Source organism: Narcine bancroftii, chromosome 10 (assembly GCF_036971445.1).
Source record: "Narcine bancroftii isolate sNarBan1 chromosome 10, sNarBan1.hap1, whole genome shotgun sequence".
Classification (NCBI taxonomy): domain Eukaryota; kingdom Metazoa; phylum Chordata; class Chondrichthyes; order Torpediniformes; family Narcinidae; genus Narcine; species Narcine bancroftii.
In genome coordinates, this window is record NC_091478.1 from 95,702,360 (window position 1) to 95,720,540 (window position 18,181).

The following is an 18,181-nucleotide window of genomic DNA, read 5'->3' on the forward strand; positions in this document are numbered from 1 at the left end:
AGAGTTTACAGCATGGAAGACCCCTCGAGCCAACTTGTACTCACCAAGATGTCTACCTGTGCTTTCCCATTTGCCTGCTTCATCGCTCCAAACCTTACCTGTGCATGTCTTTTGAATGTGACAATTGTCTCCACCTCTCCCACCACCTCTGGCAGATCATTCCACACACCCACCACCCTCTGTGTGAAGGATGCCCCTCAATCCCTTTTGAATCTTTCCCTCACCTTATCTCCATGCCCTCTAGATTTGGATTGCTCTATCTTGGTGCAACAACAAGGACAGAACTGGTGGGGTGTCACGGGATGTCGTGAAGGAACACCACGCACCCTGCTGACTCCCGAGGGATTTATTAAAAGTATATTTTAAGAAAAGTTAAAACATAAATACAACTCTGAAGTTACTTTGAAGTGTTTAATATTAAGAAAAAATGTCTCAGAAAAAAGAAAAAGCTTTAAAAACCATGCCGAAAGGAAGAAGGCAGAAAGGAGAGAGAAATTAGGCCTACCTTTTCCCTGAAGCAGGCCACTGAAGTCCGCCCTGGAGCCGCTGGAGACAGCCCTGGTGACCAACCGCCTTCCAGAGCCATCCCTGTGGCTCTCCGCAAAGACGGCGCCATTGGGAGAACTACAACTACATCACGCATGCGCGACTCCTCATGGAGACGCGCTGTAGAAGAAAAAAAGTCCGAAAAATAATCTCCACAGCCCTTAAAGGACCACTCCAGCGCCTCGGCTGCTGAACAGGAAGTTGAATATTTTAACGTGGAGGAGCATTCTAACAACTCTGCAACTGCAAGAGAAGAGGCAAGTACAGAAGAAGGATTTAAAGGAAAGGAAAAGACTTTTAATAATGAGATAGATAAAACTGAATCCAAAATTGACAAGCTTTCGGATGGACTAGAAAATAATTTTAAATTTCTAAATGGTCGAAGAAAAACAAGTTAGAACTGACATGACTAATCTTATAAATAATGTTTCACAAAGGGTTGATAAATTGGAAGAAAAAAACTGAGAATGACCGTGAAGAAGTGCAACGTATCGCAGAAAGGTCAAATGTTAATGAAGATTTGGTTTCTGCTTTAGGTTTCATGAATGAAAAATTGCTTGAGAAAGTTGATAGTTTGGCACATTATAGTAGAAGAAATAATCTTAAAATTGTCGGGATGTCAGAAGGTAAAGAAGGAATTTTGTTTTTTTCAAGAATGGATACTGGAAATATTTGGACCGAATCATTTTGAAGATAAGATCTTGAGTAAGAGAGCTCACAGAGCTCTTAGACCGAAACCAAGTCCAAATCAGAGACCTCACTCCATCTTGATAAGATTGCTGAATTATCAAGATAGAGAGAAGGTACTTAGTTTAGCGATGAAAAGAGCCAGAGAACGTGGGCCTTTGAATTATGAAGATTAGATTTTTTTTCTATCCTGATTTGAGTCAAGCCATTTTTTTTACCTTTTCTGTTTTATTGAAGAAGCGAAGATGCGTGGGGAAGTGTTCTTCTTCTAATGGAAAGTTTTTTTCTGTCCGGATGTTGGGTGGTGTGTTTGTTGATTTCTGACGACTACATGTGTTTTTGTGGGTTGACTACGACCCGTAAAATGCTAATATTTCTGCCATTTTGGGGGGGGGGGGGCTTCATTTTGTTAATCTTTCATAATGTTTTTATTTTGATTGAATTTAATGTTTTTGGATTGAAAACGATGACACCTAGGACCAGATCAATTTGTGGGAATTCTCCCTGGATAGAAGTGATTGATATTGTTTTAATCTATACACTTTTAAAATAAACCCCGAGTAAAGGAGTTAAGATTTTGACTTTTAATATTAATGGGCCCTTAAAAAGACAGAAGATTTTATCTTATATTAAGAAATTAGGAGTAGATATTGCTCTTCTACTCATTAAACTGAAAATGAACATTTGAAATTGAAAAGAGATTGGGTAGGTCAGATAGTTTTCTCTACATTCAACTCTAAAGCCAGGGGAGTGGCAATTTTATTCAAGAAAATTTTACTAGTTAAAATTTGAAGTGTGACTACGGACCCGGCAGGAAGGTACGTGATGGTAAATTGTCATATATTCCCTGAAAATTGGACTTTATTAAATCTTTATGCACCTAATACAAAAATTTATGCAATATACTTTTCTAAATTTAGTAGATGTACATGAAAATATTTTAGTAGGTGGTGATTTTAATTTTTGTTTGGAACCAATACTGGATAGATCATCAAGAACTATAGTTAAATAAAAGGCAGCTAAAACATTGTTATCCTTAATGAAAGATTATAATCTAATTGATATATGGAGAAGGATCCATCCCAATGATAGGGATTTCTATTTTTACTCTAGAAGGTTTGATACATATTCTAGAATTGACCTTTTTTGCTTTCTGCCAAGATCAATCTACAGTTGTGAATGTTGATTATATAACAAGAATATTATCTAATCATTCTCCACTGTTGAGTGAATTGGAATTCGCTGAAAAACAACACTTAGTTTATTAGTGGAAATTAAATTCTTTGTTACTGAAAAGGCCAGATTTGTTTTTTTAAAAAATGACAACATTTACAACTATTTTGTGATACTAATTTGCATTTAACAGAAGACATGTTTATAATTTGGGATGCATTGAAAGCTTATTTAAGAGGATAAATTATGTTATTTTACAAAATTTAAAAAGGAATATATGAAGGATATAGAAAAATTGGAAAAGGAAATATCATCATTGGAAAAAAAATTCAAAAATCATTCTCTGAAGATAAATATAAAAAATAATTCAATAAAAAACTACAATATAATACAATGTTAACATAAGCAGAAATATTCTGAATTTGGGGAACGATCACATAAAGTTTTAGCTTGGCAACTAAAAGTGGAAAAATCTTCAAGAACAATAAATGCAAAACAACAGAATAAAAACGAAGTGACATATAAACCAGAAAAAATTAATGCTGTATTTGAGGAATTTTATGAAAATTTATATACATCTGAATCATTGCATGATGAGGAGGCTATAGATGAATATTTGTCACAATTATTTTTACCAAACTTTACTCAAGAAGGATGATTTGGATAGTCCTTTTATTGAATAAGAGGTTTAAGTCGCACTTAATAGTTTACAAAACAATAAATCTCCAGGAGAGGATGGGTTCCCAGTAGAATTTTATAAAGAATTTAGATTTATTGATTCCATTATTTATGGAAGTAGTTGAAGTTTTTGAACAACCATCTTCCAGAAACTTTATCTATGGCAATAATTACAGCCATACCTAAAAAAGATAGAGGTCCATTAAAACCAGCTTCATATAGATATATATCTTTATTCAATATTGATTATAAAATTATAGCAAAAATATTAGCAAATAGGCTTAATGAGTATCTTCCTGAATTGATAACTTCAGAAAATATTGTAAGGTTATTAAGTATAATCAATTAACGCAGAAGAAAGAGGATTTAAGTGTTATAGTAGCTTTAGGTGCAGAAAAAGCCTTTGATAGGTTAGAATGGGATTGTTTGTTTAAGGTTCTAAGTAAATTCAGTTTTGCTATAAATTTTATAAATTGGATTAAGGCATTATATAGAAATCCAAAAGCTAAAGCTAAGGTAATAACAAATGGACAGATTTCTCAATCTTTTAATTTAACTATATCTAGTAGACAGGGATGTCCTTTATCACCAACCTTGTTTGCTTAAACTATAGAACCTCTCACACAAAATGGTTGAGATGATTGGCAGTTGAAAGGATTTGAGATAAATCAGATTGAAGATAAAATTAGTTTATTTGCTGATGATGTATTAGTTTATTTAACTTAACTGCAATTATCATTGCCAAGACTTTATAGATAGTTGTTAGAATATGGGAAGATTTCAGGGTATAAAATAAATTGGGATAAAAGTGAAGTGAAGAAATTGGTACAATGAGATTATTTACGTGGTATACATATTGATAATAATTGGAAACATTTATATAAATATTTTAAAAGATAGATGAAGATTTAAAGAGATGGGTAAATTTATCTATTACATTAATTGGGAGAGTTAACTGTATTAAAATGAATATTTTTCCAAGAATTCAAATTTTATTTCAAACTTTACCTATATAATTGATGTTGATGTTTGGTGAGTGAACTGAGCCGGTACCACTTGGATTCACCTCGCTGAGCGCCTGCACCTGACTGTGTGTCCATGCAGGAATTATGGGGAATAGGTCAGGTGAACCAAGAGTGAGGTAATCAGTAACCAGAGGACATGGGTTCAAGATGAGGGGGAAAGATTTGACAGGAACCTGAGAGGTGATTTTTTTTTTAAGACACAGGGTGGTGGGTGTGTGGAACAAGCTGCCGGAGGAGGAGGTTGAAGCAGGTACTATTGCAACCAGGGATATGGACAGGCAGGTGGGACACTACTAGCAAGTTGGGCTTAAGGGCCTTTTTCCATGCTGTGTGACTCTATAGCCCTTTTTGTACTGAAAAGTCATGTTATTGCCGTATACATGACCCATATCTGGAAGCCAGTTTTCTTGTTCACATAGAACCGAGAAAAGCCAGATCTGTGAGTCAAATACACTCCACTGCTGAGACTACCTACCTAGGTGAACTGAAGACAGGCAAGTCTAGGACCTCCCCCCACCCCAATCCACCTTGCAATTCTTTCACACAGTGCTCGAAAGGCAGATAAAACCCAGCTTTCAAGCTCTGTTTAAAAGGGGCTATGACTCCCAGTTGCCAACCATTTTAAAGCCCCTCATCTCCATACAAACATGTCTGCCTCATGACCTCATCCAACCCCAGGGTGAGGCCAAGCATAAACTTGCGGAACAAAACATCTTGTTTCTCCCATATATCTTAATCCCAATGGCATGAATGTTGAATATTCCAAATTTTGGTAACACCACCTCGATTGGACTCTACGGTTTTCTTCACTCCTTTACTTGCTCCAATTTCCCTTTCTCTCCATCTTTCCCCCACCCTGTGGGTGCTCCTCTACCTATCTCTACAGCTCCCCCCCCACTTACCCTGCGCTGGGGGTGGTGGTAGAGGGTCCTTCTGTGGACTCACACCCTGGGAGGGGGGGAACAGTCCCACTATGGATACATTTACACTGGGCGGGGGGGGGGGGGTGTTGTAAGAGGGTCCCACTGTGGACACAGTTACCCTGATTGGGGGAAAAATGGGTCCCCGTTGTGGACATACTTACCCTTGGGGTAATGATGTCGCCTTCCTTGTCCCATTCCAGGTTTCTGGCGCCACAGGCTCTGAGAACCTCAAGCGGCCAACTGGTGGCTTTGCATAAGGGATTCCGAGGTAGGTATAGACGGGCCTGTCCAATCCCCTCACTGACCACTGCTTGCCCTCCAGCCATCCAGAACTGGTGACAACTATCGGCGGCCCATCCTTGGCACCTAAAAGAGGAGGACAAGGTCAGAAAGGCACCTGCCCGTCCATCATCTCAGGAGGCTGTGGTGATTGGCTCTACTCTCTGGGGTGACCAGGAAGAAGATCAATAAATTTGCAAGTGGAGAGAAGATTTAGAAGGTTGTTGCTGGGACTCATGGAACTGAGTTACAGGGGAAGGTTAAATGGGTTAGTACTTTATCCCTGGATCATCGGAGAATGAGGGGTGATTTGATAGAGGTTTACAAAATTGTGACAGGTTAATGCAAGTAGGTTTTTTCCAATGAGGTTAGGTGAGACGAGCAGTACAGGATATGGATTATGAGTGAAAGGGGAAATGTTTAAGGGGAACATCAGGGATTCTTTCTGTGTTGTAGTGTTCTATGGTGCAGAATGTGGAAGGGTCCCATCTCACAGTGGAGACCCTGACTTACCATTGCCAAGAACAGTGGCTCAGCAAGCCCCTAGAGACTTGGGTTCAATCCCATACTCCGGAACTGTCCATGTGGAGTTTGCACATACTCCCTGTGACCCCCCCCCCCCCCCCCCACCTTCCCTGGGTGCTCCAGTTTTCTCCCATATCCCAAAGGTTTTCAGGGTGTCAGGTTAATTGTCTGAGTGAGTGGCCGATCTGGAGAGAATTGATGGGAATGTGTGGAGGATGAAAGATGGGTGGCTGATGGTCATCATCGGCTGAATGGACCAAAGGACCTGTTTTGTGTTGTTTCTCTCTATCATTCAGTATGATGTCAAAGAGGCACAGGTAAGTGCAGCAGTCCTGCAACCTGGTTATTTTCACTTTGCTTTCACCAGATCTTGCTGCATGCAAATTGCCTGCTGCATTCTCTGCAAGACTAAAGTCATGGAGTTCTACAACACAGAAACGGGCAATTTAGCCCAAGTTGTCTTCCCAAGACAGTTCCATTTGCCTGGATTCAGCCTGCAACCCTCTAAACCTTTCCTATGCATGTACAAACCTCCCTCCCTCCACTTCCCGCTGCATTGGAAAAGTTGTCCACAGCTGTCTTTCTCCTGCAGCTAATATGCGATGAAGATGATGTGTATAGAGTGTTTGGACCCACACTGCAAATTGGGGAGTGGTCCTTCTATTACTGGGAGGAGGTGGATGAGGAGAATCAAATAGCAATGAGGAAGCACACAGGAGCGAGATGGATCAGAGATGTCACAACAACAACCTTGCACTCAACGCTAGCAAAACCAAGAAGTTGACTGTGGATTTCAGGAGGAAGTCAGGAGAACATGAACTAGTCTTCATTAAGAGCTCAGCAATGGAAAGGGTCAAGAACTTTAAATTCCTGGGTGGCAACATCCCTTGCAGATCTCAGAGGATCTGTCCTGGGGCTTCCATATCAATACAATCATGAAGAAGGCTCACCAGTGGCAATACTTTGTGAAGTTTGAAGTGATTTAGAACGTCACCAAAGACTCTCGAAAATTTCTACAAGTGTTCTGTGGAGAGCATTCTGATTGGTTGCATCACTGACTGAAATAGAGGTGGCAATGCACAGGACAGGGAAAAAATCTAGAGAGTTGTTAACTTGGCCAGTGACATCATGGGCAATAGTCTTTACTCCATCGAGGATATCTAGGAGATGTCTCAAGAAAGCAGCCTCTATCCTCAAGGACACCCACCACCCAGGCCACAATCTTTTCACTCTGTTACCATCAGGAGAAAGGTACAGGAGCCTGAAGACAAGCACTTAGCGACACAAGGACAGCTTCTTCCCCTCTGCCATCAGATTCCTGAATGGACAATGAACCAAAGACACTGCCTCACTTTCCCCTATTATCTTGCACTATTTATTTATTCCAAAATTTAATTTCTAGCAATATTTTAACTATGATACTACTGCAAAACAAATTTGTGACATCTTCATAACAATAAATTCAGATTCAGAAAAACTCTGGCAAGGACTCTGTGTGGCAGGCAGTAGGAAGACCTCTCTGCAGTAACTCCTATTGGACTCTTCTCCTTTCTTGAAGATGAACATGGTTCTGGTGACCCTGAGATCCCCAATATATAGCCTCCTCTTCCCACTTAGGGGAAGCCTAGTTGTGGACCTTAAATGATTCCTTTCCGACAAAACTTCAACAGGGATTTCAGGGGCACGAGGCCAGTTGGTGTATGGATTTTTTGAGACTGTGTTTCAATGTACAATTAGTCAATCTGGCAGTGAGAGCAAGACATTCATCTCCACACAAAAAGAGAAAGAAAAGAATGAAAAAATAACTTCTCAGGGATAATTGTGGAGAGAAAAATCCTTGGAATAAATTTATTTAGACACACACAGCAGATTAATGGGCGCTCCCAGCCCATGAGCCTGTGTCTCCCTGAATACACCGATTAACCCACAATCACAGCACATTTTTGAAGGGTGGGAGGAAAACGGAGCCCCCAGAGGAAACTCACGCAGACACAGTTAGAATGTTCAAACAAACCTCTTACAGGCAGTGGTGGATTCAAATATTCGATCCCAGGTCGCTGGCACTACATTAACTGTCCGCCCTAAACGAGAACCAATGGTAGGATCTTCCTGTAACTACTGCATTACCTTTCTGAAGTTCAGAGGTCCCACACTGTGCCAGAGAGCGAGGTCAGAATGTAAGATGTTTTGAAGTAAACTATTTCACAAGCCGCGACTGAGGAGTGCAGAGATGTGAGGTAAGCAGATTGGGTTTTGTTACTCCTCTTACCACAAAGTTCTTCAAATCACTCACTGCAATTCTTCAACATTGTGACACAACAGGAAATATTCTCCTTGTCAGGACACAGTGCAGGGAGAATAAATTGGAACTGATGAGAGGACTTGTGGAGATGCATGCTGGATGGCTATCCTGTGTACAGTGGGCTGAAGGTCCTTACTCCATGTATAACTCTAAGGTACAATCGAGGGGACAGAAGCAGAGTTGAGTGTTCATTAGCTTTGTTGATTTCCTTTAAACAAGCTTGAATAACTATTTTACATTGAGAACAAGAGGAAGGGGGTCATGTGGCAGCTGTGCAGAACTTTGGCTGCTTCACATTTAGAAGAAAGGATGCGGAGGCTTGAAAAAGCCTGCTGAAGAGGTGTCTCATGATATTGCCTGTATTAGAGGGAGTGATTTCAGGGGAGAGGGTGGACAAATGTGGGTTGTCTTCTCTGGAGCATCAGAGGGGAGACCTGACGGGGGTTTATTAAACTATGACAAACTAACCTGAATGCAGGCAGCAGGGTAATCATCCTTCTTGTCTTTCAGAGGTTCTGTGTCACAATAGACTGACATTTTTGGTCAGCCCATGCTTTCATTACCCTGTGCCTGTTTCTAGCTCTTAATGGGATCAGTTGTGCATTTTTATATGTCCTGGGGTATGTTTATTGTCTGCATAGTGAATGACCTTATATTCACAGGGTTGGGATCTGGGATAGAGTTCTGGCTATGGTTGGGCTTCTGGTTAAGGCTAGGCATGGGGTCAGGGTTAGAGTTAGGTGTTGGATTCAGGTTAAAGTCAGCGGTCCACAACGTGAGAGCAGGCAGCAGACCGCTGGAACAGAGCACCCTGCACTCTGTGACTCACTATAACACCGCGCCCTGCACTCTGTGACTCACTATAACACCGCGCCCTGCACTCTGTGACTCACTGTAATGTCGCTCCCTGCACTCTGTGACCCACTGTAACACCGCTCCCTGCACTCTGTGACCCACTGTAACACCACTCCCTGCACTCTGTGACCCACTGTAACACCGCGCCCTGCACTCTGTGACCCACTGTAACACCGCTCCTTGCACTCTGCGACTCACTGTACTGTAATTTTGTCTTATTATTGTCCTACCTGCTGTACTTAAATTTAAAGATAAACAGGAAAATCTAAGGTCACTGGGATCGAACTGCAATACACAGACGTGCCTGAGAATCTCAGCAGGTCATACAGCATTCTTTGGAAGGAAAAGGTAACCATTGTTTTGGGCCTGATCCCTTTGTGAAGCAAAAAGCACCCAGGTGCCTGAATAAAAAGGTAGGGGTGGGGATTCTGGTTATGATCAGAACAAGGAGACAACATTTCACGAGCATCTGAGGAGACAAAATCTCAAAAGAAATGATCAGATCCTAAAATGAGCAGAATTGTTGAATCTGACAGATGAACAAACTTCAGTGAAGTCCAACAAGTGGTTGCCAGTAACTACTGGGTAACCATGTGAAATTAAAAGATGATGATTTCACATGGTTAAAGTAAAAAGAAACACCTGCGATTTGGGTTCGAATCCCACACTGCCTCTCAGGAGTTTGTACGCTTTCCCCGTCGCCTGCATGGGCTTCCTTCTGGCTCTCCGATTTCCTCTCACCATTCCAAAGAAGAATGGAGTTTGTAGGTTAATTGGCCACATGGGTGTATTTGGGCAGCAGGGACCCTTCGTGTTGCCGCAGCTACAGCTGGTGTTTCTGGTGGTCTGGATGGGGTGGCGCCACCGATTGTGTAGAATGGTTGCATGTGGAGGAGCTCTGCTGTGGTGTGTGGAACAGCCTGTCTGCCTCCTTGGCTATGAGGTGCAAGGCACTGAAATCCATGTCCGAAACTGCCGAGGATACGTATACTGGTTGTTTCGAGAGGAATATGGCCTCGAACAGTAAACAGTCTGTATGCCCGTCTGCCAGGGCCACCATCTCGTGTATTAGCCTGGAGGGGTTTCTGTCACCTCCTGCACATTGAGGATGCTGATGGTGTGCTCGTGCCAGCTGAGCTCTAGGATGTCAAGGAGGAAACATCAGAACTGCTTGTACTTACACTCCATCGGTGGGTTTTCTACAAAGGATCTTACTTTGGCAGCTGTGGCGGTGTCCAGGGCACTGACAATGTGCCAGAACTTAGTGTTCTCTGAAACAATTCCCCTGATGTGGAACTGTGACTCAGCCAGTTGTAGCCAGTTCCTGGGCTGGCTTGCCCAGAACGGCAGGTGTACACAACCACGTTGGTCGCAGGCGCTGCGACTGTGGATTCAGCCAGTTGCTGCATTCTCAAGTGATCAATGCTGGTTCCAAAATGTTGGAACCGTCGGAGTCACCACCATAGCGACTGTTGCAGCAGCGCTACCGAGTAAATAGTTGTCCACACAGCATGAGGGTGAACCAAAGAATGACTTTATTGGTTTGTATTTGCCGCATCTCCGCACTGGCCTGCCCACTTCCGGTGGCGTACCCGGCGGCTTCTGGAAATGACGTCATTGCGTTGCGGTGTCACTTTCCGGTGGCCGGGCCGCTTTGCGGAAGTGGAGGTCTCCTTAGCCCGCACATGATGTTAGACATGAGTTCATTCTCGGCAGTGAAGAGGACCCCGCACCATCTTGGACCAGCCGCGTGCTGCAGCGATTCGGCCTGTTTACTCGCGCGGTCGCTCGGCCCAATACACTCTGACTGTAAGAGGCACTTCAGGCAATTTCTGCCAATGGTGAATCTGCCGGCCTTACGGCAGACAAAGTAATTTAGTGTAATATGATACTGTTTTATTACATGACAATAAATGGGATCTTGAATCAAATAGAGGCGTAGCAACAGAGTACAACAGTAGAGAATTCAACTTCCATTAATCCCTCAGCACAACTTGGCTTAAACAATCCTGAATAAATATTTTTTTGGCCCAGCAGGGAATTGGTTATCTAAGAAAGGCTCCCCAGAGTGTTAATTCATTCAGCAATATCATAACAAATTTAAAACGCTTCACAGTGTTTTCAAATTGAAAATAAATTCATGGGTAATTCCCCAAAGAGGATTGGAGAACTGATGAGCAAATGGTAGGGTGGGAAGGGGCTTTAGGAAGTGATAAAGGAAAAGTGGAGGAGAGGATATGGACGCTCAGGGTCCAGGCAGCTGAGGCACTGCCGCCAATGGTAGAGCAAAGGGATGTTAGAGGTCAGATGTGGAAGGATACAGAGAGGTCAGGGGGTTGTCAGGCTGGAGATTACAGAGTGGGAGGACAGAGTATTGTAAGCAGGTCCTGATCACCTCGCTGTAGGAAGGTTATTGTGAAACTGGAAAGATTAGTGAAGATGCAACTGAGACTAGAGGGCATGAATTGTAAGGTTATGTAGGAGAGGATATTTCTGCCCTGGAGTAAAGAAGGCAGAGGGACAATCCAGTGCGAGGGGCATCAATAAAGCAAAAGACTAGGTCTTTTTCCCCCAAGGTTAGTCTTCTAAAACTAGAGGGCACAGATTTAAGGTGAGAGGGCAAAGATTTAACAAGTGCTGGAGGAAGGGGGAGAAACAGGGATGACTGTAACCTTAAGAGGCATTTAGACAGATACATGGGTGGGAAAGTTTTAGAAGGATATGAATGAAGGCAAATGGAAGCAGCCCAGAGGGGCATCTTGGTCAGCATGGACAAGTGGGCTGAAGGGTCTGTTTCTGTGCTGGAGAAGTTCATAGATAATGTTCACCTTAAGTTTCTGTTTGTATATGACTTGTTTATTATTTCAGTGATAAAGTGGTAGGTGCCTGCAATTCCAAAGCCAGCTCTGAGTAGAGGAGCTGACACAGATAGGCATTGGGGAGGGAAAAGGTTTCCTGGATACTTTGTTCCAGGAGACACTCGCACTCCTTGGATCAAGTAATCAAAGAGTCATAGATTCGTATGGCATGGAAACAGGCCCTTTGGCCCATCTTGTTCATTCTGATCAAGGTTCCTACTTGAGCTTGTCCATTTGCCTGTTAGGTCCATCTCCCTCTAAACATTTCTTATCCATGTACCTGTCCGAATATCCTTTAAACATTGTAACCTTACCCATTGTCCCTCTTCCTCCGGCAGTTCCTTCCATATACCCACCACTCTCTGAGTTAAAATCTTGCCCCTCAGATCCCCTTTAAATCTCAACCCTCTCACCTTGATCAGCCAAGAGAAACTTTAGGTGACTGAAAGTGAGAGGTCCCTGGGTGGTACTGCAAGGTCCAATAGTTTGGAGAAGGAGGATGGGGATGCCTTGGAGATGGGATTTAAACCCTGAAAATCAGGAAGAACCTTGGACCAACACTCAACGTAGGAACACAAGCTGGAGAGGAGGAATGAATGTGGGAGTTGCATCAACTCCCCCGTCTTTCCAGATAGTTTCCGGATGTGTGCAATTGCACTTTGTGCAATTAACAATAAACTTGCCAAAGTCTCCCCTCCACAGACATTTGTACGACCCAAGTTTGGCTGGTACAAGAAGTACTTTTTCGACCTTGTGTGACTGAGATCACCAGCTCCTATCTGGAGTACAGTGACCTCAATAATAATACCGGACAAAAACCATTCAACTGACAACCCCTTCACTCTTTTAATTGCAACCACATGGTATCTAATTACTGACTCACCAACCAATGTAAATGATCTTCTCATCTTACTAACTTAAAACAATGGTTACCTTCTTTTGAAGCAGGAGGCATCAAATTTCCACTTTAAATGAATAGAGCTTGAGTTCCACTTCTTTTACTTTGTTGTTCATGGGCTAAGCTTCACTAATCCACTAGGTCTTCTCTGCACTCCCTGCACCTCTACCACAAACCTTGAATCCTGCTTATGGGCCCTGGTTCTCGAGGCAGAACATAACAACCAGACCTGTGCTGCGTTCATTACTAAGGGAGGGCTGCAGAACCAGAAGTGCTAAGAGACCCTGCCCTCACAACAGGGAAATCCCATAGGCACTGTGGGATAGCAATATCATAACAAATATAAACAGAAAGTGCAGCAATACTCAACAGGTCAGCCAGCATCTGTGGAGGGAGGAACAGAGTTACAGTTCAGTTCAATTATCCTTCAACAAAAGAATATTAACCTTCAAGTATTGATTACAGGAGTTGGGATGTTATGGTGAAGTTGTACAAGACATTGGTGAAAACAAATCTGTCAGAAACATCCAGACCACTCTACAGTCAAAAATATCTGGACCACCTCTGGTCTCTGCATGAATACGTTTTTGGTCAGATCCCCCTTTGCCCGGGGTATTTAAACCTGTGCTTCCCCCTCTCTGGCCCTTGAACCATATGCAAGCAGGACAGGTGAGTACCAATGATTTGCAGCATCTACAGGAGCTCCCTGAGTCTCCTTAGATAACTCCTTCCAGCCCCACCACTTCTACCAGTTGGAAGGACAACACAGCAAAAAGGAAAATAGAGGGTTACATATGTGAGGCAGGGACGAACTAGATAGTTGTGGAGTAGGTTGGGTCAAAATTGTGGACTGAAGGGCCTGTACTGTGCTCTACTATGTTCTATATTCTAAATGCATGAGGACACGACCAGGTGGTCATTGCCCTTTAATGACATTACTTTCACCTGACATGTATTCCCATCGCTGGCTCAAAATCTGGAGCTTCCTCCTGACAGCAGCATGGGTTCACCCACACCTCAAGGACTGCAGCGGTCAAGCAGGCAACTCTCCACCACCTTCTCTGCCTGGGAGCCCCACATCCCTTGGATGAATATAAAAGGCCTGCAGGTTGTCAATGTGCCACAAGTGGAAGACAATAAATCCTGATCAAGTCACCATCTATGAATTAAGACAGAGCTTTCTGCACCCTATCTTCAAAATACACAGTTTAAATAGGAAGAGGGCTTCTGTATGTCCCAACTCTCAGCTAGCAAGTTCTAAGTCTGCACACCCTCTGGATGGAAACAGAAATCTATTTCCTCAACTCCTCTCTAATCACTTGGCCATCAGTTGTCACCCCCTGCCAAGGGAAATAGCCCTTCTACCTTGCCCTGTCCAGTCCCCTCCATATCTTGAGAGCTGTCTGGATAGCACTCATCACTGTATCTCTGTACACGTCACAATAATCAATTGAACAACCCCAGATTATCCGATGTTGCCTCATCACTACAACTTTCCAGTCCTGGCAGCATCCTTTCCTCTCTCTCGTCACAGCTATAACGTGATGATCAGAGCTGTACTCTGCTCACTGTGGTCTAATTAGTCTTATGTACATTTCTTCCACAAACGGTCTGTTCTTACATTCTATACCCTGCTCTCATTAACCATAGTGCCTGGGCTGACACATGCGCTGCTCCACACCCACTGGATACCCTTTGGCTTACTCTGCATCCCTAGCCTCATTGCACCTCTCCAGTTGCACTTACTCATGCTTCTCTGCATCAAAGTCCAATTGCTACCTTTCTGGCAATGGATCAAGGACACAGCATGATGCAGGAACTGCTCTGCTCAAGACACAAGAAACGCCAGAGAGTAGTAACTGCAGTTCAAGACATCATACAGACCTCCCCTCCACACACTCCATCTTTACCTCCTGCTGCCAACATATCAAAAGAACTATCACTTCAGGCAGTTGAGGAGAGGTTAGTTCATCAAACAGAAGAAGTATCCCCTTGTCAGCAGTTCAATGGCAATGTTGGGCTTGGTCCTGGATCAACCACATGTTGTGACTTCAGAGGTGGTAAGTTATAGTGAATGCGGGAAAACTGAGGCAGCCAATGTCACATGGTGAACAGGGGCAGAGAGGTGAAGGGATGGGAGAATTGGGAATTCTGGAGAGGAAGACTCCTGGCAATGGAGGCAGCCCAGAGGAAGAGTTTTGTGTGACTTGGGGCTGGGAGTATGTTGAGACAGGTCCATCAGGGAGTGAAGCTCAGGCTGGAACTGATGATCAGGGTCAAAACTAAAATCCAAGAGTGCCCAAAGTTTACAACCTTTGCCTTCTGAGAGATGAATGGAATGACAGATTTGGTGATCAAGGACCATCCCAGAACTAGAGTTATGGAGAGAGGTTGGACAGGCTGGGACTTTTCTCCCTGGAGTGTCGGAGGCTGAAGGGTGAACTTGTAGAGGTTTATAAAATTATTAGCGGGAATGCATAAAAGGCCAGTCTTTTTTATTCCCGTACAAGGAAATGTATACGATTTGTTTATTATTTCAAACAGAAACTTAAGGTGAACATAATCTATGAACTTCTACAGCACAGAAACAGGCCCATTTGTCTCCAGGGAGTCACAGATGATCTTGGTCCATTGCCAGAAAGGTGACAATTAGACTTTGAAGCAGAGAAGAGCGAGTTGGTGCAATCGGAGAGGTGCAATGAGGGGAAAGATGTAAAGGGATGCGGAGGGGCAAGAATTTCCACAGAGGGTGGTGGGATGATGGAACCAAGTCAAATCACCTTTATTTATTTATTTATCGTTCAGACGGTACCAGCAATCATAGGAAGAGACGAGCACACTTGTAACGTTTAAAGAACATTTACTCGGGTCCCTGGAGGTTTGGGCAGAGTGCAGGGAAATGGGGATCAGCTCGGATAAGACACTTGTGGGACTGGGGATGCAGGAGTTGGGCCGAAGAGACAGTTTCCGCGTTGGGTGACTGCTAGAACGGTGAAAGTGCAGGCCAAGGCAGCCGGGTCGGAGTCCAACAGGGAGTCGGAGAGGATGCAGTTGGTTTTCCCCCCCCCCCCCCCGTCAGATCCGGGGCTCCGTCCCCCCTCTGTGAGCTGGTGCACGGGTCTGAACAACTTGCAGAATGGTTAAATGTTGCTGCCTCCCCCGCCCCCCCGCCCCCTCCGCCTGCCCGCCCTCCCCGCCTGCCCCTCCCTCCCTCCCTCCTCCCCTCCCTCCCTCCTCCCCTCCCTCCCTCCCTCCTCCTCTCCCCTCCCCCTCCTCTCCCCTCCCCTCCTCTCCTCCCTCCCCTCCTCTCCTCCCTCCCCCTCCTCTCCTCCCTCCCCCTCCTCCTCCCTCCCCCTCCTCCCTCCCCCTCCTCCTCTCCCCTCCCCCTCCTCTCCTCCCTCCCTCTCCTCCCTCCCCCTCCTCCCTCCCCCTCCTCCCTCCCCTCCTCCCTCCCCCTCCTCCTCTCCCTTCCCCTCCTCCTCTCCCTCCCCCTCCTCCTCTCCCTCCCCCTCCTCCTCTCCCTCCCCCTCCTCCTCTCCCTCCCCCTCCTCCTCTCCCTCCCCCTCCTCCTCTCCCTCCCCCTCCTCCTCTCCCTCCCCCTCCTCCTCTCCCTCCCCCTCCTCCTCTCCCTCCCCCTCCTCCTCTCCCTCCCCCTCCTCCTCTCCCTCCCCCTCCTCCTCTCCCTCCCCCTCCTCCTCTCCCTCCCCCTCCTCCTCTCCCTCCCCCTCCTCCTCTCCCTCCCCCTCCTCCTCTCCCTCCCCCTCTCCCTCCCCCTCCTCCTCTCCCTCCCTCCTCCTCCTCTCCCTCCCTCCTCCTCCTCTCCCTCCCTCCTCCTCCTCTCCCTCCCTCCTCCTCCTCTCCCTCCCTCCTCCTCCTCTCCCTCCCTCCTCCTCCTCTCCCTCCCCCCTCCTCCTCCTCTCCCTCCCTCCTCCTCCTCTCCCTCCCCCCTCCTCCTCCTCTCCCTCCCTCCTCCTCCTCTCCCTCCCTCCTCCTCCCCTCTCCCTCCTTGGACACGGAGCCTTAACTCTCCCGTCCCTGCTCCCACGTTGTGTCTCAGCGCATAAAATCCAAGCCAGTCCGCTCCCGCTAACCCTCACCTGCGGCCGAAGCGAACGCCAGGACCGCGAGTATCGACTGCAATCCGCTCAGCCCCATCGCTCCCGTGTGGCTCCCGCTGCCCTTGACAGGGAAATATGAGCCCGGCCAGGGTCCAACACGCTCCGCCCGCGCCGACACACTTCCAAGCGTTGCTCAATTCCGGGGCACGGTTCCCGCAACTGCGCCCTGACCGAGAGAACACTGCTCGGCAAAACTCAAAATCAATGATGGATGGTGCAAGAGCGAGCGAATCGAGCAAAACCAAGCCAACGAAATCTCCAACGGAGCCGTCACGCCTCACTCGCCCTCCTAAAACTCACCACTCTCACTGAAACTGACCCACGGGAAGAGGACAAGATTCCCAGCCTGAAATATCTCACACCAAGTATCTTAAACTCACAACCACCTTAAATAATCCGTTATTAATTAATCACAGAGTATTATGGATTGCTTAAGGTGGTATGTGAATGGAAAGATAACAATTAAAAAGCACTGTTTTAATCGTACCTCATTGACTCCTTATGTGCACGGTTTCATAACTCCAAAGGAAATGACAATTTTTCTCAAGCAAAATATTTCAGTAACAATTGGACTGGAGCAGTGATTCTCCACCTTTCCTCCCCACTCACATCCCACCTTAAGCAACCCCTTACTAATCACAGAGCACCATAGGAACACAGGAAGTAGGAACAGGAGTAGGCCAAAAATGGCCCATCGAGCCTGATCATAGCTGATCTAATTTATGACCTAACTCCACCTACCTGCCTTTTCCCCATATCCCCTAATTCCTCTATCATGTAAAAATTTATCTAACCGAATTTTAAATATGTTTAATGAGGCAGCCTCAACCACTTCCCGGGTTAGAGAATTCCAAACATTCACTACTCTCTGGGAAAAACTATTTTTCCTCATCTCTGTCCTAAATCTACTCCCCCGAATCTTGAGACTGTGTCCTCTTGTTTTAGTTTCCCCGGCCAGCTCAAAAAACCTTCCTACATCTATCCTATCCATACCCTTCATAATCCTATATGTTTCTATAAGATCTCCTCTCATTCTTCTGAACTCGAGCAAATACAATCCTAGACGATTTAATCTTTCATCATAAGTCAACACCTTCATCCCAGGGATCAACCAGTGGCACAGGGTTGCGAGTGGAAAGAAAAAGGTTGCGAACCACTGGGCTAGAGTGTGGATTAACACCAAAGGGAGTGTCCTGAATGTGCTGCTTTTGAACTGGAAGTCCTCAAGGGATTGAATATCTCTGTGGCAGCTACTGTGCTTGAAGATGGACTTCTTTCTGGAGTTATAGGGTGGGAACCAGTTCTCAAACAAAA

General features: G+C 45.1%; 1 protein-coding gene across 1 annotated transcript in view; it reads right to left on the reverse strand.

The window, feature by feature from the left end:
* The window catches only part of ces2b (carboxylesterase 2b), a 74,953-nt gene extending 57,999 nt beyond the window's left edge, over positions 1 to 16,954 (reverse strand). The window contains exons 1-2 of the mRNA XM_069902016.1: positions 16,847 to 16,954; positions 5,194 to 5,398 (exon numbers count right to left, since the gene is read on the reverse strand). Coding sequence (XP_069758117.1) covers positions 5,194 to 5,398; positions 16,847 to 16,904 — 263 coding nt within the window. The 5' untranslated portion in view covers positions 16,905 to 16,954. The remainder of the gene's footprint in view (positions 1 to 5,193; positions 5,399 to 16,846) is intronic.
* Positions 16,955 to 18,181: the final 1,227 nt, after the last annotated feature.